The following is a 22,814-nucleotide window of genomic DNA, read 5'->3' as shown; positions in this document are numbered from 1 at the left end:
CTGGAATGGACTCATGGTGTCTTAAATTGAAGTGGAAGGGTAATTGTTTTAGGTGATACCTAATGGCCACATTATTTCATGAAGTTAAGCTTATGTTTCAGTAAGTCAACTGATCTGGATACTTTTTAATATCCCTTGGAAACTTTTTGTGTAAGCAATATGCAACTATAGGTTTGTATTGACAAATGTGATGTTTTAGACTGCAATATTGTTCACCCTTTTACACCTGTCAAGCTTATGTGCTATATTGTGTGCTTAGCTGCTAGCGCTTACTGGACTACAGCCTAATATGTTTACATTTTGTAATGAACTTCACCTACAAGAAAAGACCAATTTTGTGTGCTTATTTGAAGACATTTGTTAGATGTTAACTGGACAAGAAAGCGTGCTGCAGGAGTGCTTGCATCAGATTCTACATGCAAACTGATATCACCCAATACTTGTTTTTGCTATTATCACATTAATTTCCTATATCAATATTGGATCAGGAGACCCTAATTTTAAACACAAATAACTTAAACGTGAATAATAAATTTCACCCTTTTGGTGGGCCAAATAAATCGACTTTAGCGGGCTAATCTGGCCCACAATACCCCACTTTGAGCACCCCTGGTTTAGAGACTAGTCACTAGAACTACTACATTTAAGATGTACTAATACGTTGTCAAAATTATCTACAGTAGCCTATGTATTTGGTAAAACAAGAATTTACCGACGTGAATATTAATGCTTTTCTGAAGCCAGGGGTGTCACCAGGTTTGAAGAACAAGGGGGGGCTTAGACCCCAGGAGGTTCTTGTGAAAATGTTTGGCTCACAACTTTTTGGCATTGTATTAGAATCACACAAACACTGAATACATCTATATTGTTGCAAGTGTAAGACAACTTCGGTTATCTTTAGTAAGCACAAGATGACCCAAACACGTTAGAACAGTGTTGTTGCAGGCAAAGCTAGCAGGCAATTTTCAAACAGGGAAATGTTGCACAGATAGCAGTGTAAACAAATTTGCACAGCACTACAGAGTTGACTTAAACAGAAGAAGTTCTGGTGGAAATAAACGTTCATGCCTGGAAAACAGAGGCTGGATGTCCACCCAAATATGTTGTCTGTGCACAACCGGTTTGGTTCAGAATTGTTGCATGGGAAGATTGTTTTGCGTATTACTTGTCACTGTATTAGAATTACACAGCAAACACTGAAGAAATCGAAATTGTTGAAAAGCAATATTGTTAGTTTCCTGTTGTTACTGCAATGGAAATTTAAGGTATTTAAACCAGATGTCAAATTCAATGCCCACAGGTAACACTAGGCCACTTGATTTTCATTTTAAATAATTTTATGTCACACAAAAACCCAACATTTTTCAAACGCACCATTAGTTTTTCAACATAGTCTACCTTAACTGTCTTGCTTTATTTAACACCAAAGCACAAACCCCATACATTTTTCAAAAACACACCAATAGTTTTTCAGCATTAATAGTCGACTTTTACAGTCTTGTCTTGACACCAAAACATTATTTAAACGCTCATTTTTTTCTTTTGTGCACCCTTTTTTACTGTCCATGCCCTTATTTCTTTTGGAGTTGACTCAGTTTACCTTTGTGGCCTGTAATAAACTTTACTCGTTCACCGGAGTCTCCAATCCCGACTTGCTTGACGATCTGCAGCTCGACTCATCCACGTCCTCCGTCATCTACACCGGCTCCGATGCGATTTCCGCCACTCGTTCACCACTCCCCGTAGACTATTCCCAATGCGCCTGCAGTATACCAGCTGCCGTGGCCGTCCCCAGGTCCTCCGCCTGGCCTCGCCACGCCGCTCACCTGGCTTACATCCCGCTGCCCTCCCGTTTTTGTCCTTAGTTGCTTACAACCGAACCGTGACATTATGGCAAATCCTTCTTCTCATGCATAACTCAACAGAGAAGTGTTTTTTTACTTGAATTATGGAGACTCAATATAGTTAATGCACTCCAAGGTTTCGGCTGGCTTTTCTTTTAATAACAAACTTGGACCAATAGGTACGAAGGTAAATTTTAATTTCTTCTCAAACAAAGCATACATTCTTGTAACACAAAACTCACACTGCCGTCAGCCTGCGGTCAAAAAACAAGACTCTGGTGTGCCACACCTGAGTGCAATCAGTGCGTACTTAAAGGTCAATGGCTTCTTCCCCGCAGCGCCACTCAAGCACCTAGGCACAATGGCTCCACCGATAATCATAATATTATTCCCTCCCAGGTCTTAATACAGGCTCAAGTTGTTCGTTTTGCTCAATGACCTTTATTTCAACCACGCCTTCTTCACTGTTACCAACCAGTGAGGCAGTGACTCACCTTGCCACCAGGTGACTTAACCTTGAGATGTTCAAAAACAAAGTACCATCCATCCATTTCCTACCACTTGTCCCCTTTGGAGTCGCTGGGGGTGCTGAAGCCTATCTCAGCTGCATTCGCGCGGAAGGCGGGATACACCCTGGACAAGTCGCTACTTCATCACAGGGCCAACACAGACAACATTCACACTCACATTCACACACTAGGGCCAATTTAGCGTTGCCAATCAACCTATCCCCAAGTGCATGTCTTTGGAGGTGGTAGGAAGCCGGTGGAAAATAAAATAAGTTTGAATATTTCTATTTTGGTCTATGCTTTTTATGAGATTTTGGTGTGGTTCATCTATATTTTGATCATTTTCATGGTCAAAATCGCGGAAATTCCGTGTTTCTGGATCAAAATAACACGGCATACGAGAAGTGAGGCAGACACAGGGGGTGCCTCCACACTAAGTGTGATGAGCAAGTGTGTGCGAGGGGGCGCGTGCTTGTTGGCACAGGGAGGAGGCCGGCCATGAGGCAGCAAGTACCTCTGCCTCACAGTAGGGAGTGATATGATCTTGCAGTTCAATGCCTTTGCAGTACTCTGAGTTGCCAAACTGGGAGAAGTGGGGGCGCTCAAGCTAGCAGACACATGTCTCTCCAGCAGAAGCTAGCCTTTGTTCTTTTCTTTTTTAAACTGTATTTATAACAAACATGGCATTTTTGTTAGAGTAAGCCAGGGTTTGTGGGTGTTTTTGTCAGATGTAAAAATATTGTTTTGTGGCTTGGAATTAAATTTAATTAAATGAATGTGTCTGCCAATATCGAGGATTATATACTGTATCCAAGATGAAATACTTCTCTAAACTGGACTTTGAATGTGATCATACAAAGAATATTTTTATGGAAAATGGGTTGTACTTGTACAGCGCTTTTCTACCTTTTTAAGGAACTCAAAGCGCTTTGACACTATTTCCACATTCCCCAATCACACACTGATGGCAGGAGCTGCCATGCAAGGCGCTAACAAGGTCCCATCAGGAGCAAGGGTGAAGTGTCTTGCTCAAGGACACAACGGTGAAGTGTCTTGCTCAAGGACACAACGGACGTGACTAAGATGGTAGAAGGTGGGGATTGAGCCAGGAACCCTCAGGTTCATGGCATAGCCACTCTCCGAACTGGAGAGATAGCTATTGCTGCTTCAGATACAAATACAGAAAGTAAGATACACTCACAATACTTGATTAAATTTGTTAAATGCAAATGGGACCAACAAGTATTTAATTCATGAAAGCTAACGACTCCTTTCTTTTTCCGGTTGTTCTAATGTGCAACCTAAATCAACAAGCATAAGAGCTGTACATATTAATTTTTAATTAAAAAAAAGAAGAAGAAAAAAAAAGTATTTATGCCTCACCTGGTGTTTAGTTCACCACACATCACTGTAACCAACGTTGCCAAACATAATGCCTTTTTAGAACTAATAGAATAAGCCAACAGAACTTACATCTGACATCCAAGAAACAAAACATTTTGATTTCACATACATATTAGAAATAATCATACTTCATTGGCCTCATAAACTCCAATGGAATAAAGTTTCCTTTCAATACGAGACTTGGAGAGCAAACACTTGTCTCATGCTGCTTCCTTAATTCCTTCACATGTTAATTGTCCCAACAATGTCACCAAATCGGAACAAAAAATATATTCCCCTTCAATTTACATGGGTTTTGTAACACAAATAAAGTTAACATGAATTGCGTGAATTGACCCAGTGAAATACATAATTAATTACATTATGTGTACAATATGAACTTATATTTTACATTGTATTTATTCATTCTCACCAACTAGGAAATGATATAACAAATATGCATGTTGCTTCTGTCAGCAGCTACACAATGAATAATAAAAGATTATGCATTTTATTATTTAACAAACTTATATCCCTGCATATTTGTATTGAATTGTTCTGCGAGTTTTTGTAAAACAAACAAACAAAAAATAATCACACCAAATGATTTAGGAGGCGGGGGGGCTTAAGAATATCTGCAACTATTAGTGACACATGGAGTACCATCCATCCATCCATCCATCATCTTCCGCTTATCCGAGGTCGGGTCGCGGGGGCAGCAGCCTAAGCAGGGAAGCCCAGACTTCCCTATCTCCAGCCACTTCGTCTAGCTCTTCCCGGACGATCCCGAGGCGTTCCGAGGCCAGCCGGGAGACATAGTCTTCCCAACGTGTCCTGGGTCTTCCCCGTGGCCTCTTACTAGCTGGACGTGCCCTAAACACATCCCTAGGGAGGCGTTCGGGTGGCATCCTGACCAGATGCCCGAACCACCTCATCTGGCTCCTCTCGATGTGGAGGAGCAGCGGCTTTACTTTGAGTTCCTCCCGGATGGCAGAGCTTCTCACCCTATCTCTAAGGGAGAGCCCCGCCACACGGCGGAGGAAACTCATTTCGGCCGCTTGTACCCGTGATCTTATCCTTTCGGTCATGACCCAAAGCTCATGACCATAGGTGAGGATGGGAACGTAGATCGACCGGTAAATAGAGAGCTTTGCCTTCCGGCTCAACTCCTTCTTCACCACAACGGATCGATACAACGTCCGCATTACTGAAGACACCGCACCGATCCACCTGTCGATCTCACGATCCACTCTTCCCCCACTCGTGAACAAGACTCCTAGGTACTTGAACTCCTCCACTTGTATTTGTATTGAATTGTTCTGCGAGTTTTTGTAAAACAAACAAACAAAAAATAATCACACCAAATGATTTAGGAGGCGGGGGGGCTTAAGAATATCTGCAACTATTAGTGACACATGGAGTACCAATGGAATCAAAATAAAGTTTATAAATTCCGAGTCTACCCAAACGCCTCATTCATTTGCCCAATCGTGGTAACACTTGCTGCTGTTCAAACGACAGAACGAGCTCAACCGCCAATTGTAATTTATAAAATCATTTCATTTCTTTTAAATAGAGTCCCACTGACGGTGGCTGATAGACGACATCAGACTCCTGTTTTGGTTGTATAATACAAAAATTCGTAACTAAGGTAAAAGTTAGCTTCAGCATTGAAGACGTCTATTAATTTCCACTATGGTAAGTATCTACTGCAACAGTAATGCTAATTACTGCTGAGCGAGCTTAGCACCAAGCGGCGACGATGGAAGGCCTAATTAGAACCATTTGTATTATTCTCCCACCTTCCGAGCATTAAGACCTCAAAAGTCATTTACCGCGCCATCTTCAAAAAAAGGACGCTCAAAAAAGTCTCAATACCTCATGTTTAAACAGAAGGTCGGCTATTTTGGGCGATAAACAGGGTCCTTACATCATCAAGCTATGCCAATTAGAACTAGGATAGAAAAAATCAATATTGCCAGCAAATTTAGCGTATACGGCCATAAGATGTGGACAGCGCCTTTTAAACTCGCCAAGCAATACGTAACTAATAATTCGGCTCCACAGAGTCAAAGTTTGATAGTACATTCAGCAAAGTCAAATGTCTAAATTGGCTTAATGTAATAGTGTTTTCTCGGGAATGCCAGTCATCAATGCTGTGACTTCATTGAAATGATAGCAATTAATTAGGTAATTATTGCTAATTCTAACTAGTTTAAACTCATGGTAGCAATGATTGTGCTTTTATTGAGAGTGTGCCATTAAGGTAAATGTTTCTTTAAAAGGATCAAATGAAGCTCGTGGGCCACCATCATCTCAGCAAGCTCTTCCACAACAAGTTTATAGTGGTTTTAGGAAGCTCTAGTAAGTATTTATTTTATTTAAATTTCTTCTTGACTAGTGTGTTACTATTATGCTTTAAGAATACTTAAAAGCTGACATATCATTTGAAAAAAACATAATTTTTAATGCAAAGCATTAAATCAGTGGATTTCTCTTTGTATCACCAGTTCAGCGGTCCGTCTACAAAGACATTGTCCTGCTTTTACAGCAGGAGAAATACCTCAACAACTCACAACTCAAGAAAAAGGTAAGCGATGGTGATTTGTGTTTTTTTGCTGGCTCCTCTTCTCTACGGGGGATGACTGAGGCAGAAATGATCCCAAACCGAATACCATCAAACAAACGTAACAGTTAAAGGGTGCAAGGTAAAATATCGCTAAAATTACATGAATGATGCAAGGTCAAATATAAATGGAAAAGACAAATGCCAAATGCACACACAAACTCAGAAATCAACCGCGTTAAAAAATTATACAAGTTAATGATATATAAAAAGGACGTTTGCCAAGCTACCAGAGGAGCCAGATCTAAGGGATATCAAGTAGAAATTAGCAAGCTGCCGACAAGAAAGTTGCTACACACGCGGTCGTAACATTTTACAATGATCCAATACTTTTTCATTCCACCTTTTTAAAAGTTAGCCAACTAGTGTATTTCTCGATCAATACAGACATCCATTAGGTCTGGCTCCCCAGTAAGCCTGGCAAAATTCTGTTTCTTTCCATCAACTTGCATTTTTTCTCTTTTGCCGCTTTTTTTTTTTTTTATCATGCAGCATTTTCCCATTGCATTTGTTGTGTGTTTTTAAGAGTTTGGGCATTGAGGCATGTTTGCACCAGTCAGCCACCGTACTTCTCACATCTTTTCCCGTGCAGGGCGAGATGAGCTTTGAACAGGACTGCCTGGTGGAAGGTGGTTGCCTGAGCAAATTGCACAATGGCACATCTTATCGAGAGGTCCGGCAGTATCAGTCCACACACCACCTGGTCCGGTTCTACTTTGTGACACGCATCTTCTCAGACTACATGAAGAGCATCTTGAGAGACTTCCGCCATGGTTTGAAACCAGATTTGGTCGTAGTCAATTCCTGTGTTTGGGACATTTCAAGGTGAGTGGATAGCTAATTGGTGATAATAATCGGGGTGCAGGAAGTCTTAGATCATAGCTATTTGTTTCAGATATATTTAACATTTTAAGGAACAACATATGGTTATGTGTGTGTGTGTGTGTGTGTGTATGTATGTATATATATATATATATATATATATATATATATATATATATATATATATATATATATATATATATATATATATATAGTTCGTATCTGAACTGGGTTCATCCTCGCAATTCTCAAGATCTTTTACTGATGAGTTCATACGTTTACATCTTTACATTAAGTTGACTTCCTGTGTGAAAGAAAGGAAGGTGTTGGGGAAAAAAATACAAATCGATCTTAAGTAAATAGAAAGCAATATATACATACTTGTCCAAAAATGTTGACGATCTTGTACACTTTATAATTGTTGTCTTTAGCAGCTGCAAGTCTTTGTGAGTTTTCTTGTTTCCCTGTTGTCGAGATGTCAGCTTGAGTATTTGTCCAGCTCCTTGATGTCTTTGACAAGGACTCTGGTTTCTTCCGGTGCTCCGTTTATTTTGATGTAGATTTTACAGTTGGCGCTTCAAGTGCACTGATTTTTCCTTTTCTTCCTCAACTCACGTGCATTCTTAGAGAGATCAGCGTTGTTTTGTCAGAAGCTCAGTGATGTTAAGTTCTTATGTTGTCACTTTCCAGTTCATTCAAAAGTGACTCCTCTTGCAGCTTGTATTTAAGTTGTGAGTCTCCATTTAGGCATTGTTTAAAATGGAATGAGAACTACAAGGAGAACCTCAATCAGTTCTTTGAAGAGCTGAATGAGATCCTGCCAAAAGAAAGCTTGGTAATATGGAACCTCACCATGCCCCTGGCAGAGACGATCAAAGGTGGCTTCCTGGTTCCTGAGGTATTGTAAATTTTTTAGAGGCTTCAAAATGCCAACCAGTTTGATCTGTATAAATGAATTGATATGAATATTTATTTTGGATTGATCATTCTCATAGATTTCGAACAAAGCATCCCATCTACGCCACGATGTGGTTGAAGCCAACTTTTACAGCAAAACCCTCGCCAACGCCTACAAATTGGACGTGCTGGATCTCCACTTCCACTTTCGCTTTTCCCTGCATCATCGCACTCGTGACGGTATCCACTGGAATGCCCTGGCTCACCGCCAGATAACCACCCTGTTGACACAACATGTCGCAGATGCTTGGGGAGTGGAACTGCCACCTTTAAAAGGTGACATGGAAAGCTTATTGCAAAACGTTTTGCACCATTTTTCTGTTAAGTATACGCCGTGTGCTTTATTTTTTTAGCGAACATTCCTGTTGCTAATCAGCTGCCAGTCCATCATACTGTTCCCAGGCATGAAGGTAGGATGCACGTTATAAAAAGACACATGTTAAGATTATCATACAACCCAACAATGTTTTTAAAATCCATTCAGCATTTTTCACTGCTTGTCCTATTAATATCAACAAAAAATAATTACATCAGTACATTGGCTTGGGATCAGAATTGAAAATCCAATAGTTTGTGTTGTAAAACATTATTAGTGTTAATAGTGTGCAGTATCGACATTAAACAATATATTCAGTTACCTTTTTGTCCTTTGAACTTGCTGGGATTTTAGAATGTGGCACAGGCCAATACAAGCTGCGGGCTGCTAGAGGCCGCACCTTCGAAGTTAACATTCAATGTTTCTGGCCTATTATCCAAATGTCTCAATAGTGTGCTTGGATAGGTTACTATAATAGCTATACATATTTATGGTCACTTACATTTTCTTCCACAGTGTGCCCCCCAAGAAACAATTTCCATCGTAATCCTGCACCCTTCATGAACTCCAAGTTTAACCCCATGCCATACTGGTACGAAAATGGACCATTCCAGCAATCTCACTTTACTCGACACTCACTGCCAGACGGTAAGATTTGTATTATCCAACTAGACTAGTATAGGTCAAAAGTAACAAATGTCTTTTTTTTAATGTTATGAAGAGTATTTTCATCGCCCCATGCTTTCGAATACACATTTTGGAAATGGGTACAAGCCCCGCCCTTACGTGATGAAGAACAGACACAGCAGGCAGTACTTTATGCCATACACTAGTCACAGGCCCGGTCAGCAGTTCTCTGAGCAATACTTTTACCAAGATGTTTATTTTTAGATCATCTGCACTAGATTAGTTCTGAGTTGTCATTCACAATTTTCAACTTGTTGCCTTAATTGTTTTTAAATGCAGTTGTCATTATTGACCGAATTATAATTGCATTTTGAATGTATTACTGCCTGGAGTTTATAACTAAAATTGACTTAGAACTGATGACTTTACAGTGATGTTTCAACATGCGGTTTCTTCTATTAGAGGAATTAATACATACAACATTCGAAGGGAGTGTGTTTTTAATTATTATATTTTTATACATACACACATTTTGTTTCAGAAATTCAATTCAAAAAGTGAAACCCTTACATTCAAAGATTCACTACTCAGTGAAGATTTCCAATGCATTATTAATTTTGATGATATAGCATACTAGTGGAAAAAAACAAATTCAGTATCTTCAAACATTTCCAAATTTGTAAAAATATAATTTACTGGTTTGCCCTCCATTAGCAAATTAACTGCAAATCTAAATTGAACTGCTGAAATCAAATATCTTTCGCACCATATTGTAGTTGATATGTTCCTGTATATGTGACAAACTATCCCATTTCTTGTTATGTGACATACTGAAAAATATGTTCTGTGACAAGTGAAATCCAAATCAAAGAATGTTGTGTAAATACTATAAAATATCAAAGTAGGAATGGGAATAAAAAGGAGTTTCAATCTGCCTCAGTCCATGATGAGGCGGTGCACCTTTTGCAACTGCTGCTGTGACAGAACCAGGCGGTGGCTTTGTTCTTGTCCCCGAGTGCAACGAATGGCGATGCGGCCCACAAACACTGTTCCGCTATTCTTTTCTTCTTTGGCCTAAGAAATGGTGCATAAGATGAAGAACATGCCAGGGTTGTGGTGTATGCATGCTAGTGCAGTGGTCCCCAACCTTTTTGTACCCGCGGACCGGTCAACGCTTAATGACTTAATAATTTGTCCCGGGGGGGGTCCTTTTTATTTATTTATTTATTTTTTTCTTTGTCATGAAAAAGGGATGTTTTTGTCATGAAAGAGGGAGGTTTTTGTGGTTGGTGCACTAATTGTAAGTGTATATTGTGTTTGTTATGTTGATTAAATTAAAAATATATATATATATAGATTTTTTTTTTTTTTTAAATAAAAATGAATAAAAAATTATTCTGCGGCCCAGTACCAAGCGGCCCGGTGATTGGGGACCACTGTGCTAGTGTACAGTGTGTCCCATGTTTAGTTTATTTCTTTGTTACAAAGAACTGTGTACATTAAAGTAACGGTTTACAACTTGTTTCAAGTTACATTTTTCGAACAATACTGGCTTGCTTATACACATTTGTGGTTTAAAAGAACAAACCCTCAATTCTGGGCTGTAGAGCATACCTAATTATAAGCCACACCCACCACATTTTAAGAAATATTTATGTTTTGTACATACATTTTCTATATAAGTGTACACATTGAAACATTTTTTTACACAGTTTTGTGTTCATTCCCAAATTTAACAAAAGCTTACACGGGATACAACTTTGTACGTTCCAGCCTTTGGGGGCCTGTTAGGGGTGATGGATTACCGTTTCGTGCGATAGTTTTTTTTTTGTCGATAATCATTGGCTTTGGTAGTGTGCATTTTGTTCATTCTTTGTGGTGCGTGTTAGGTTTGCACAATTTTAACAAAACATATAATTGAGATTTTTCTCTCCAAAATTACAATTCCATTTGCAATTTTTATATTTTATACAAAAAATGCGCAACACTGAAAATGACGAAAGACATGTTACTTTTAGACTTCACATTCTTGTCTTCGGGTGCCACACATTCAAACAATGTGCAATAATTATTCAAATATTTGGCTTCATGCAGACACTCGAAGTTTTGTCTACACCATGCTCTTTAACTGAAGAAATAATCGATAGTGTTTTATAATGTAATGTAATCATAATATAGAATACAAGTTACCATTTAAAAGAAGACAGTGTAAACACATGTTTTACCATTGTATTGTTATTGGAATATGAATAACTTTGTAATCCTAAATAAATAACAACAAAAAAAATCTACTGATTTCTGTGTGCAAAAATGTAACCTTGATATTGAATATCATAAAATGCACTTGTTTTTCCAATCAGAAAAACAAGTGCACTTTATGATATTCAATATCAAGGTTACATTGAGTGTAAGACAAGGTTCAATATCAGGGTCTGTTTAAGGGCTCAAATTGCCCATCCCACAAAAGGGACATTTGGCTTTTTAATCTTTTTTTTCCCCTCCTAATCTGTTACTTTGCAGAACTTCTTAATGGCGAATCGCAAGGTTCTCTGAATTGAATGTGTTGGCATCGGCACCCTGCTCTAGTCTACGCTGAGACAAAGACTATGATTGACTGAAAAGAGTGGTCCGTCCGTTCAGTCAATTTCACTGTTAAACACGCTCAGGTGTTGAAAGCGATGCACAAAGTAAGATGTCATTCTTCCTGTTTGGAGCGGGAGACGAACAAACACGCACCTCAATAACTTGATTGGCGTATATGTCGGTCACGCAAATGCAAGTGATATTGGCGGAAAAAAAATACACAGCCTCCTGGGTTATTTACCGCACTAAATAAAACCTCGATGTCTATTCCATTTCAAATAATCATGCAGCCCTAGTCGATGTAGAACATGCCAAATAGCTGATTGTGTGAGACAAATCCATAAATTAGCAATAGCTTTGTATATGTGTTGGGAAAAGTAGCGGCTTTTAGTTCGGAAATGACGGTATAAATTTTTTGAAAATATATATTTTCTACAATAATATTTAAAAAAAAATTTTTGTCCGTCTGAGAAATAAGACTGTCATACAGGTGGTCACTCACAGCTGTCTCGTACACACATACACGCCCACAGTACTTGTGCACACACAAAAGCATCTCCAAGAGAAGCAACAAACAATTTGCACTCCAAAAAAGATAATGTGTGTTAAATGGAGTGTAGTTTATGTGCTCAAAAACAAAGGAGGGCAGGATATAATGCTTACAACACTTTTGAAAGTAAGCACCCTCTATTGCAAAAAGTTTTGCACCATTTTTCTTTTAGTTTACGCCGAATGCTTTATTTTTTTAGCAAACATTCCTGTTGCTAATCAGTTGCCAGTCCATGATACTGTTCCGAGGCATGAAAGTAGGATGCACGTTCAAAAAAGCCACATGTTAAGATTATTTTACAACCCAACAATGTTTTTAAAATCCATTCAGCAATTTTCACTGCTTGTCCTATTAATATCAACAAAAAATAATTACATCAGTACATTAGCTTGGGATCAGAATTGAAAATCCAATAGTTTGTGTTGTAAAATATTATTAGTGTTAATAGTGCAGTATCAACATTCAAAACTATATTCAGTTACCTTTTTGTCCTTTGAACTTGCTGGGGTTTTAGAATGTGACACAGGCCAATACAAGCTGCGAGCTGCTAGAGGCCGCACCTTGGAAGTTAACGTTCAATGTGTCTGGCTCATTATCCAAATGTTTCAATAGTGTGCTTGGGTAGGTTACTGTAATAGCTATACATATTTATGGTCACTTACATTTTCTTCCACAGTGTGCCCCCCAAGAAACAATTTCCATCGTAATCCTGCACCCTTCATGAACTCCAAGTTTAACCCCATGCCATACTGGTACGAAAATGGACCATTCCAGCAATCTCACTTTACTCGACACTCACTGCCAGACGGTAAGATTTGTATTATCCAACTGAAATAGTGTAGGTCAAAAGTAACAAATGTTATTTTTTTTGTAATGTTATGAAGAGTGTTCTCATCGCCCCATGCCTTCGAATACACATTTTGGAGATGGGTACAAGCCCCGCCCTTACGTGATGAAGAACAGACACAGCAGGCACTACTTTATGCCATACACTAGTCACAGGCCCGGTCAGCAGTTCTCAAATGAATACTTTTACCAAGATGTTTACTTTTAGATCATCTGCACTAGATTAGTTTTGGGTTGTCATTCAAAATTTTCAGCTTGTTGCCTTAATTGTTTTTAAATGCAGTTGTCATTATTGACTGATTTATTATTGTATTTTGATTGTGTCACTGTGTTTATAATTATATTAAAGCTCCTGCCTGGATTTCATAACTAAAATTGACTTAAAACTGATTACTTTACAGTGATGTTTCAACATGTGGTTTCTTCTATAATAGGAATTAATACATACAACATTCAAGTGGAGTGTGTTTTTAATTACTATATTTTTATACATACACACATTTTGTTTCAGAAATTCAATTCAAAAAGTGAAACCCTTATATTCTAAAGATTCACTACACAGTGAAGATTTCCAATGCATTAATAACTTTGATGATATAGCATAATAGTGGAAAAAAAACTAATTCAGTATCTTCAAACATTTCCAAATTACTAAAAATATAATTTACTTGTTTGCTCTCCATTAGCAAATTAACTGCAAATCTAAATTGTACTGCTGAAATCCAATATCTTTCGCACCATATTGTAGTTATGTTCCTGTATATGTGACAAATTATCCCATTTCCTCGTATGTGACATAGTGAAAAATATGTTTCTGTGACAAGTGAAATCCAAATCAAAGAATTTTGTGTAAATTCTATAAAATATCAAAGTAGGAATGAGAATAAAAAGGAGTTTCAAGCTGCCTCGGGGAATGATGAGGCGGTGCACCTTTTGCAACTGCTGCTTTGACAGGACCAGGCGGTGGCTTTGTTCTTGTCCCCGAGTGCAAGGAATGGCGATGCGGCCCACAAACACTGTTCCGCTATTCTTTTCTTCTTTGGCCTAAAAAATAGTGCATAAGATGAAGAACATTCCAGGGTTGTGGTGTATGCATGCTAGTGTACAGTGTGTCCCATGTTTAGTTTATTTCTTTGTTACAAAGAACTGTGTACATTAAAGTAACTGTTTACAACTTGTTTCAAGTTACATTTTTCAAACACTACTGGCTCGCTTATACACATTTGTGGTTTAAAGCAGTGGTCCCCAACCTCCGGGCCGAGGTTAAAAAAATTGTTTTTATTTTTTTTTTATTAAATCAACATAAAAAACACAATATAGACTTACAATTAGTGCACCAACCACAAAAACCTCCCCTTTTCATGACAAAAACGTCCCTTTTTCATGAAAAAAAAAAAATATATATATACTGTATATATATGTAAATATAAACGGAATACAATGATTTGCAAATCCTTTTCAACCCATATTCAGTTGAATGCACTACAAAGACAATATATTTGATGTTCAAACTCATAAATTTTTTTTTGGAAAATAATAATTAACTTAGAATTTCATGGCTGCAACACGTGCCGAAGTAGATAGGAAAGGGCATGTTCACCACTGTGTTACATCGACTTTTCTTTCAACAACACTCAAACGTTTGAGAACTAACTAAACTAATTGTTGAAGCTTTGAAAGTGGAATTCTTTCTCATTCTTGTTTTATGTAGCGCTTCAGTCGTTCAACAGTCCGGGATCTCCGCTGTCGTATTTTACGCTTCATACTGCGCCACAAATTTTCGATGGGAGACAGGTCTGGACTGCAGGCTGGCCAGGAAAGTACCCGCACTCTTTTACTACGAAACCACGCTGTTGTAACACGTGGCTTGGCATTGTCTTGCTGAAATAAGCAGGGGGGTCCATGATAACGTTGTTTGGATGACAACATATGTTGCTCCAAAACATGTATGGACCATTCAGCATTAATGGTTCCTTCACAGATGTGTAAGTTACCCATGCCTTGGTCACTAATACACCCCCATTTCATCACAGATGCTGGCTTTTGAACTTGGAAATGAAATGTGGACTCGTCAGATCACAGAACACCTTTCCACTTTGCATCAGTCCATCTTAGATGAGCTCGGGCCCAGCGAAACCAGTGGTGTTCCTTGGTGTTGTTGATAAATGGGTTTTGCTTTGCATCGCAGAGTTTTAACTTGTACTTACAGATGTAACGACCAACTGTAGTTACTAAAAGTGGTTTTATGAAGTGTTCCTGAGCCCATGTGGTGATATCTTTTACACACTGCTGTCTGGTTTTGATGCGGTACCGCCTGAGGGATCATCGGTCCGTAATATCATTGCTTACGTGCTGTGATTTCTCCAGATTCTCTGAACCTTTTGATGATTTTACGGACCGTAGATGGTAAAATCCCTAAATTCCTTGCAATAGCTCGTTGAGAAATGTTGTTCTAGAACTGTTTGACGATTTGCTTACAAATTGGTGACCCTCGCCCCATCCTTGTTTGTGAATTACTTAGCATTTCATGGAAGCTGTTTTTATACCCAATCATGGCACCCACCTGTTCCCAATTAGCCTGCACACCTGTGGGATGTTCCAAATAAGTGTTTGATGAGAATTTCTCAACTTTATCAGTATTTAATGCCACTTTTCTCAACTTCTTTGTCATGTGTTGCAGGCATCAAATTCTAAAGTTAATGATTATTTGCAATAGGTTGTCTTTGTAGCATATCAAATAAATAAATTATAAATGGGTTGTACTCTTATAGCGCTTTTCTACCTTCAAGGTACTCACGCTTTGACACTACTTCCACATTTACCCATTCACACACTGATGGAGGGAGCTGCCATTCAAGGCGCTAACCAGCACCCATCAGGAGCAAGGGTAAAGTGTCTTGCTCAGGACACAACGGACGTGACGAGGTTGGTACTACGTGGGGATTGAACCAGGGACCCTCAGGTTGTGCACGGTCACTCTCCCACTGTGCCACGCCGTCCCATATGGATTGAAAATGATTTGCAAATCATTGTATTCTGTTTATATTTACATCTAACACAATTTCCCAACTCATATGGAAACGGGGTTTGTAGATCTACATTTTAAGTTTCCATGACCAAGTGTCATTCACTTACTCCCTGCTGGTCCTTGAACAACAGAGGCAATTCCAGAAGCAGGCATGCCCCGCAGGCCTTCTATGGTCATCTTTGATTGATTATTGAGGCGCTGTTTCAGCTCAGCCTTCTCCGCTTTCAGCTGATCGATGTTAGCTTGGAGAGCATCCATCGTCTCCTCAAATTCTCTGCATTTGTGGAAAAGGAGAGCGCGTGAGCAGGCACAGGATAGCACAGGGAATAAAAAAATCTCTTCTCACTTTTCTTTCTTTTTCAGCAAGTCGAGGTTCTTATCCAGTTTAGTTTGGATCTTCTCCACACGTTCATCTGCGTCCTTGGTGGATGTGTCCAGCGTTTTCTCCAGAAGGCTCAGACGGACATTGGCCTCACTAAGCTCTTCTCCCTAAAATGTGTTTTTATTTTCTTACCTTCTGCACAAATGTGAATTGTATTCTGTTTGACTGACAGACCTTGATCTTGAGGGACTTTTTAAACTCCTTGATGACCGTTTCTCTGTCTTCTAGTTTAACACCAAGTCCCTCAGCATCAGTCATCTCAGCTCTGACTATTGCTGCTCTCATTTCCACGGGAGGACTCTGAGGTCAGAGTTATTACAGGTTAATGTGTAATTCTGATATCCTGATTTACCAGTGAGACAAAGTTAAGGACATAAATACCTTTCCCTGGGGTTTGTCTGCGTCATACTCTCCTTCCTGCATGGTTGCGGCCGTCTTGTTCATAGTAGCAATGATAGCGCAACAAGACTGTCGTAGGCAGTCGGGGCCATTAAGACCATGAGCGCCATAGACCTTTTGTGGGGTTCAAAGAGAATCCCTTGAACAACCTTCCCTAGTCTGTCTCAGAACAACTTCATTTAACATGACTCCATACCTGGTCCACAACCTTGCATGCAATATCCTCTAATTTAAGAGCATTTAGTCCTTCTTGATCGCCAAGCGGAGCGACCATCTGAGCTCCAGTTGCCGCCACTTCCTGATAGGAAAGTACATTTTAATTTCTTCTCAAACAAAGCATAAATTCTCGTAACACAAAACTCACACTGCCGTCAGCCTGCGGTCAAAAAACAATAAGTCTCTGGTGCCACACCTAAGTGCAATCAGTGTGCACTTAAAGGTCAATGGCTTCTTCCCCACAGCGCCACTCAAGCACCTAGCCACAATGGCTCCACCGATAATCATAATGTTACTCCCTCCCAGGTCTTAATACAGGCTCAAGTTGTTAGTTTTGCTCAAAGACATTTATTTCAGCCACGCCTTCTTCACTGTTACCAACCAGTGAGAGGCAGTGACTCACCTGGCCACCAGGTGACTTAGCCATAAGATGTTCAAAAACAAAGTACCATCCATCCATCCATTTCCTACCGCTTGTCCCTTTTGGAGTCGCGGGGTGTGCTGGAGCCTATCTCAGCTGCATTCGGGCGGAAAGCTGTGTACACCCTGGACAAGTCGCCATCTCATCACAGGGCCAACACATACATTCACACACTAGCGCCAATTTAGTGTTGCCAATCAACCTATCCCCAGGTGCATGTCTTTGAAGGTGGGAGGAAGCCGGAGTAAAATAAAATAAGTTTGAATATTTCTCTTTTGGTCTATACTTTTTATGTGATTTTGGTGTGTTCCTCTATATTTTCATAATTTTCATGGTCGAAATCGTGGAAATTCCATGTTTCCGGATCAAAATAACATGGCAGACGAGAAGTGAGGCAAACGCAGGTGGTGTCTCCATCCATGGCGACACATAAAGTGTATTGAGCGTGTGCGTGCGAGGGGGCGTGTGCTTGTTGCCACGGGGAAGAGGCAGGCCATGAGGCAGCAAGTACCCCTGCTTCACAGTAGGGGGGCGATATATTGTCAACTTGCAGTTCAATGCCTCAGCAGTACTCTGACTCGCCACACTGGTAGAAGTGGGGGCGCTCAAGCGAGCACACGTTTTCCAGCAGAAGCCAGACTTTTTTTCTTCTCTTTTTTAAACTGTAAGACAAACATGGAATTTTTATTAGAGTAAGCCAGCGTTCGTGGGTGTTTTTTGTCTGATGCAAGAATATTGTTTTATTGCTTGGAATGAAATTGATTTACAAACCCCGTTTCCATATGAGTTGGGAAATTGTGTTAGATGTAAATATAAACGGAATGCAATGATTTGCAAATCATTTTCAACCCATATTCAGTTGAATATGCTACAAAGAAAACATATTTGATGTTCAAACTGATAAACATTTTTTTTTTGCAAATCATTAACTTTAGAATTTGATGCCTGCAACACGTGACAAAGAAGTTGTGAAAGGTGGCAATAAATACTGATAAAGTCGAGGAATGCTCATCAAACACTAATATGGAACATCCCACATGTGTGCAGGCTAATTGGGAAAAGTTGGGTGCCATAATTGGGTATAAAAGCAGCTTCCATGAAATGCTAAGCAATTCACACTTTGTAAGAAAATTGTCGAACAGTTTAAGAACAACATTTCTTAACGAGCTATTGCAAGGAATTTAGGCATTTTACCATCTACGGTCCGTAAAATCATCAAAAGGTTTAGAGAATCTGGAGAAATCACCGCACGTAAGCGATGATATTACGGACTTTTGATCCCTCAGGCGGTGCTGCATTAAAAACCGACATCAGTGTGTAAAGGATATCACCACATGGGCTTCAGATACACTTCATAAAACCACTTTCGTAACTATAGTTGGTCCCTACATATAAGTGCAAGTTAAAACTCTACTATACAAGCTAAACCCATTTATCAACAATATCCTGTAACGCCGCCGGCTTCCTCAGATGGACTGATGCAAAGTGGAAAGGTGTTCTGTGGTCTGAGTAGTCCACATTGCAAATTATATTTGGAAACAGAGGATGTGGTGTCCTCCAGAACAAAGAGGAAAATAACCATTCGGATTGTTATAGGCGCAAAGTCCAAAAGCCGGCATCTGTGATGTTATGGGGGTGTATTAGTGCCCAAAGCATGGGTAACTTACACATCTGTGACGGCACCATTAATGCTGAAAGGTCCATACAGGTTTTTGAGCAACATAAATTGTCATCCAAGCAACGTTATCGTGGACGCCCCTGCTTATTTTAGCAAGACAAGTGTTACAACAGCGTGGCTTCATTAAAAAAAGAGTGTGTGTACTTTCCTGGTTCGCCTGCAGACTAGACCTGTCTCCCATCAAAAATGTGTGGTGCATTATGAAGCATAAAATACAACAGTGGAGACCACGGACTGTTGAACGACTGAAGCTCTACATAAAACAAGAATGAGAAAGAATTGTACTTTCAAGGCTTCAACAATTAGTTTCCTCAGTTCTCAAACGTTTATTGAGTGTTGTTAAAATAAAAGGTGATGTAACACAGTGGTGAACATGTCCTTTCCCAACTACTTTGGCACGTGTTGCAGCCATGAAATTCTAAGTTGATTATTATTTGCAAAAAAAAATAACGTTTTTGAGTTTGAACATCAAATATCTTGTCTTCGTAGTGCATTAAATTGAATATGGGTTTAAAAGGATTTGCAAATAATTGTATTCCGTTTATATTTACATCTAACACAATTTCCCAACTCATATGGGAACGGGGTTTGTAAACATTGCCAATATAGAAGATTATACTGTATCCAACATTAAATACTTCTCTAAACTGGACTTTGAATGTCATCATACAGTTTGTTCTCATGGTAAATGGGTTGTACTTGTATAGCGCTTTTCTACCTTTTTAAGGAACTCAAAGTGCTTTGACACTATTTCCACATTCACCCATCCACACACACATTTACACAATAATGGAGGGAGCTGCCATTCAAGGCGCTACTCAGGACCCATCAGGAGCAAGGGTGAAGTGTCTTACTCAAAGACACAATGGACGTGACTAGGATGGTAGAAGGTGGGGATTGAACCAGGAACCCTCAGGTTCATGGCACAGCCACTCTCCCAACTGGAGAACCAGGAACACTCACAATACTTGATTAATTTTGTTAAAAGCAAATGGGACCAACAACTATTTGATTTATGAAAGCCAATGACTCCCTTCTTTTTCCGGTTACTCTAATGTGCAACGTAAATCAACAAGGATTAGAGTTGCACATATGAATTCCGATTAAAAAAAAGAAGAAAAAAACCCCCAAAAGTATCTATGCCTCACCTGGTGTTTAGTTCACCACACATCACTGTAACCAATGTTGCCAAATATAATGCCGTCAAAACTAATAAAATAGGCCAACAGAACTTACATCTGACATCCAAGAAACACAACATATTGATTTCAAATACATATTAGAACTAATCATACTTCATTGGCCTCATAAACTCCAAAGGAATAAAGTTTCCTTTCGGTACGAGACTCCATTAAAGTCTTCTCCAGCCAACACTTGTCTCATGCTGCTTCCTTAATTCCGTCACATCTGTGACCAAATCGGAACAAAAAATATATTCCCCTTCAATTTACATGGGTTTTGTAACACAAATAAAGTTAACAAAAACTTTTATGAATTGACCAAATGAAAAAATTTTTTAATCACATTATGTGTACAATATGAACTTATATCCATCCATTTTTTACCGCTTATTCCCTTGGAGTCGCGGCGGGCGCTGGTGCCTATCTCAGCTACAATCGGGCAGAATGCGGCGTACACCCTGGACAAGTCGCCCCCTCATCACAGATTAATTTATATTTTGCATTGTATTTATTTATTCTCACCAACTATGAAATGATATAACAAATATACATGTTGCTTCTGTCAGCAGCTACACAATGAATAATAAAAGATTATGCATTTTATTATTTAATCACCTTATATCCCTACATAATTATATTGAATTTTTCTGCGAGTTTTTGTAAAACAAACAAACAAAAAATAATCACACCAAATGATTTAGGAGGCGGGGGGGCTTAAGAGTATCTGCAACTATTTGTGACACATGGAGTACCAATGGAATCAAAATAAAGAAGGTATATAAATTCCGAGTGTCCCCAAACGCCTCATTCATTTGCCCAATCGTGGTAACACTTGCTGCTGTTCAAACGACAGAACGAGCTCAACCGCCAATTGTAATTTATAAAATCATTTCATTTCTTTTAAATAGAGTCCCACTGACGGTGGCTGATAGAGGATATCAGACTCCCGTGTTGGTTGTATAATACAAAACTTCGTAACTAAGGTAAAAGTTAGCTTCAGCATTGAAGACGTCGATTAATTTCCACTATGGTAAGTATCTACTGCAACAGTAATGCTAATTACTGCTGAGCGAGCTTAGCACCAAGCGGCGACGATAGAAGGCCTAATTAGAACCATTTGTATTATTCTCCCACCTTCCGAGCATTAAGACCTCAAAAGTCATTTACCGCGCCATCTTCAAAAAAAGGACGCTCAAAAAAGTCTCAATACCTCATGTTTAAACAGGAGGTCGGCCATTTTGGGCGATAAACAGGGTCCTTACATCATCAAGCTATGCCAATTAGAACTAGGATAGAAAAAATCAATATTGCCAGCAAATTTAGCCTACGGCCATAAGATGTGGACAGCGCCTTTTAAACTCGCCAAGCAATACGTAACTCTAATAATTCGGCTCCACAGAGTCAAAGTTTGATAGTACATTCAGTAAAGTCAAATGTCTAAATGGGCTTAATGTAATAGTGTTTTTCTCGGGAATGCCAGTCATCAATGCTGGGACTTCATTGAAATGATAGCAATTAATTAGGTATTCATACATTTTTCTACCGCTTATTATTCCCTTTGGGGTCACTGGGACGCTGGTGCCTATCTCAGCTACAATCGGGCGGAAGGCGGTGTACACCCTGGACAAGTTGCCACCTCATCGCAGGGCCAACACAGATAGACAACATTCACATTCACACACTAGGGCCAATTTAGTGTTGCCAATCAACCTATCTCCAGGTGCATGTCTTTGGAGGTGGGAGCAAGCCGGAGTACCCAAAGGGAACCCACGCATTCACGGGGAGGACATGCAAACTCTTATTGCTAATTCTAACTAGTTTAAACTCATGGTAGCAATGATTGTGCTTTTATTGAGAGTGTGCCATTAATGTAAATGTGTCTTTAAAAGGATCAAATGAAGCTTGTGGGCCACCATCATCTCAGCAAGCTCTTCCACAACAAGTTTATAGTGGTTTTAGGAGACTCTAGTAAGTATTTATTTTATTTTAATTTCTTCTTGACTAGGTGTTACTATTATACTTAAAAGGCCAACTGAAATGAGATTTTCTTATTTGAACGGGGATAGCAGGTCCATTCTATGTGTCATACTTGATCATTTCGCGATATTGCCATATTTTTGCTGAAAGGATTTAGTAGAGAACATCGACGATAAAGTCCGCAACTTTTGGTCGCTAATAAAAAAAACCTTGCCTGTACCAGAAGTAGCAATGATGTGCGGGTGACATCACGGGTTGTAGGGCTCCTCACATCGTTTATAATCATAGCCACCAACAGCAGGAGCAACTCGGACGGAGAAAGCGACGATTTCCCCATTAATTTGAGCGAGGATGAAAGATTCATGGATGAGGAAAGTTAGAGTAAAGCACTAAAAAAAAAAGAAAAGGCGTTGGCTCCAGGCGGCGGCAGTGGGAGCGATTCAGATATCATTAGACACATTTACTAGGA

At 39.4% G+C, this 22,814-nt stretch overlaps 1 protein-coding gene across 7 annotated transcripts in view; it reads left to right on the top strand.

The window, feature by feature from the left end:
- The first annotated feature begins 5,201 nt into the window (after nt 1–5,201).
- The window catches only part of fam113 (family with sequence similarity 113), a 22,345-nt gene continuing 4,732 nt past the window's right edge, over nt 5,202–22,814 (top strand). The window contains exons 1-10 of one of the 7 annotated variants that reach the window (XM_061912493.1): nt 5,202–5,434; nt 6,022–6,100; nt 6,247–6,326; nt 6,955–7,187; nt 7,932–8,082; nt 8,180–8,417; nt 8,495–8,551; nt 8,974–9,105; nt 12,894–13,025; nt 16,455–16,966. In XM_061912493.1, the coding sequence (XP_061768477.1) occupies nt 5,432–5,434; nt 6,022–6,100; nt 6,247–6,326; nt 6,955–7,187; nt 7,932–8,082; nt 8,180–8,417; nt 8,495–8,551; nt 8,974–9,105; nt 12,894–13,025; nt 16,455–16,480 (1,131 nt within the window). In that variant the 5' untranslated portion in view covers nt 5,202–5,431 and the 3' untranslated portion in view covers nt 16,481–16,966. Of the gene's footprint in view, nt 5,435–5,879; nt 5,927–6,021; nt 6,101–6,246; nt 6,327–6,954; nt 7,188–7,931; nt 8,083–8,179; nt 8,418–8,494; nt 8,552–8,973; nt 9,106–9,178; nt 9,481–12,893; nt 13,026–13,101; nt 13,439–14,774; nt 15,315–16,454; nt 16,967–21,170; nt 21,399–22,257; nt 22,337–22,814 lie in introns of those variants that run through there. The other 6 variants (XM_061912489.1, XM_061912490.1, XM_061912487.1 and 3 more) reach the window with 6 other exon arrangements.

Source organism: Nerophis ophidion, linkage group LG10 (genome assembly GCF_033978795.1).
Source record: "Nerophis ophidion isolate RoL-2023_Sa linkage group LG10, RoL_Noph_v1.0, whole genome shotgun sequence".
Taxonomy (NCBI): domain Eukaryota; kingdom Metazoa; phylum Chordata; class Actinopteri; order Syngnathiformes; family Syngnathidae; genus Nerophis; species Nerophis ophidion.
This window is presented reverse-complemented; position numbering and strand designations above follow the sequence as displayed.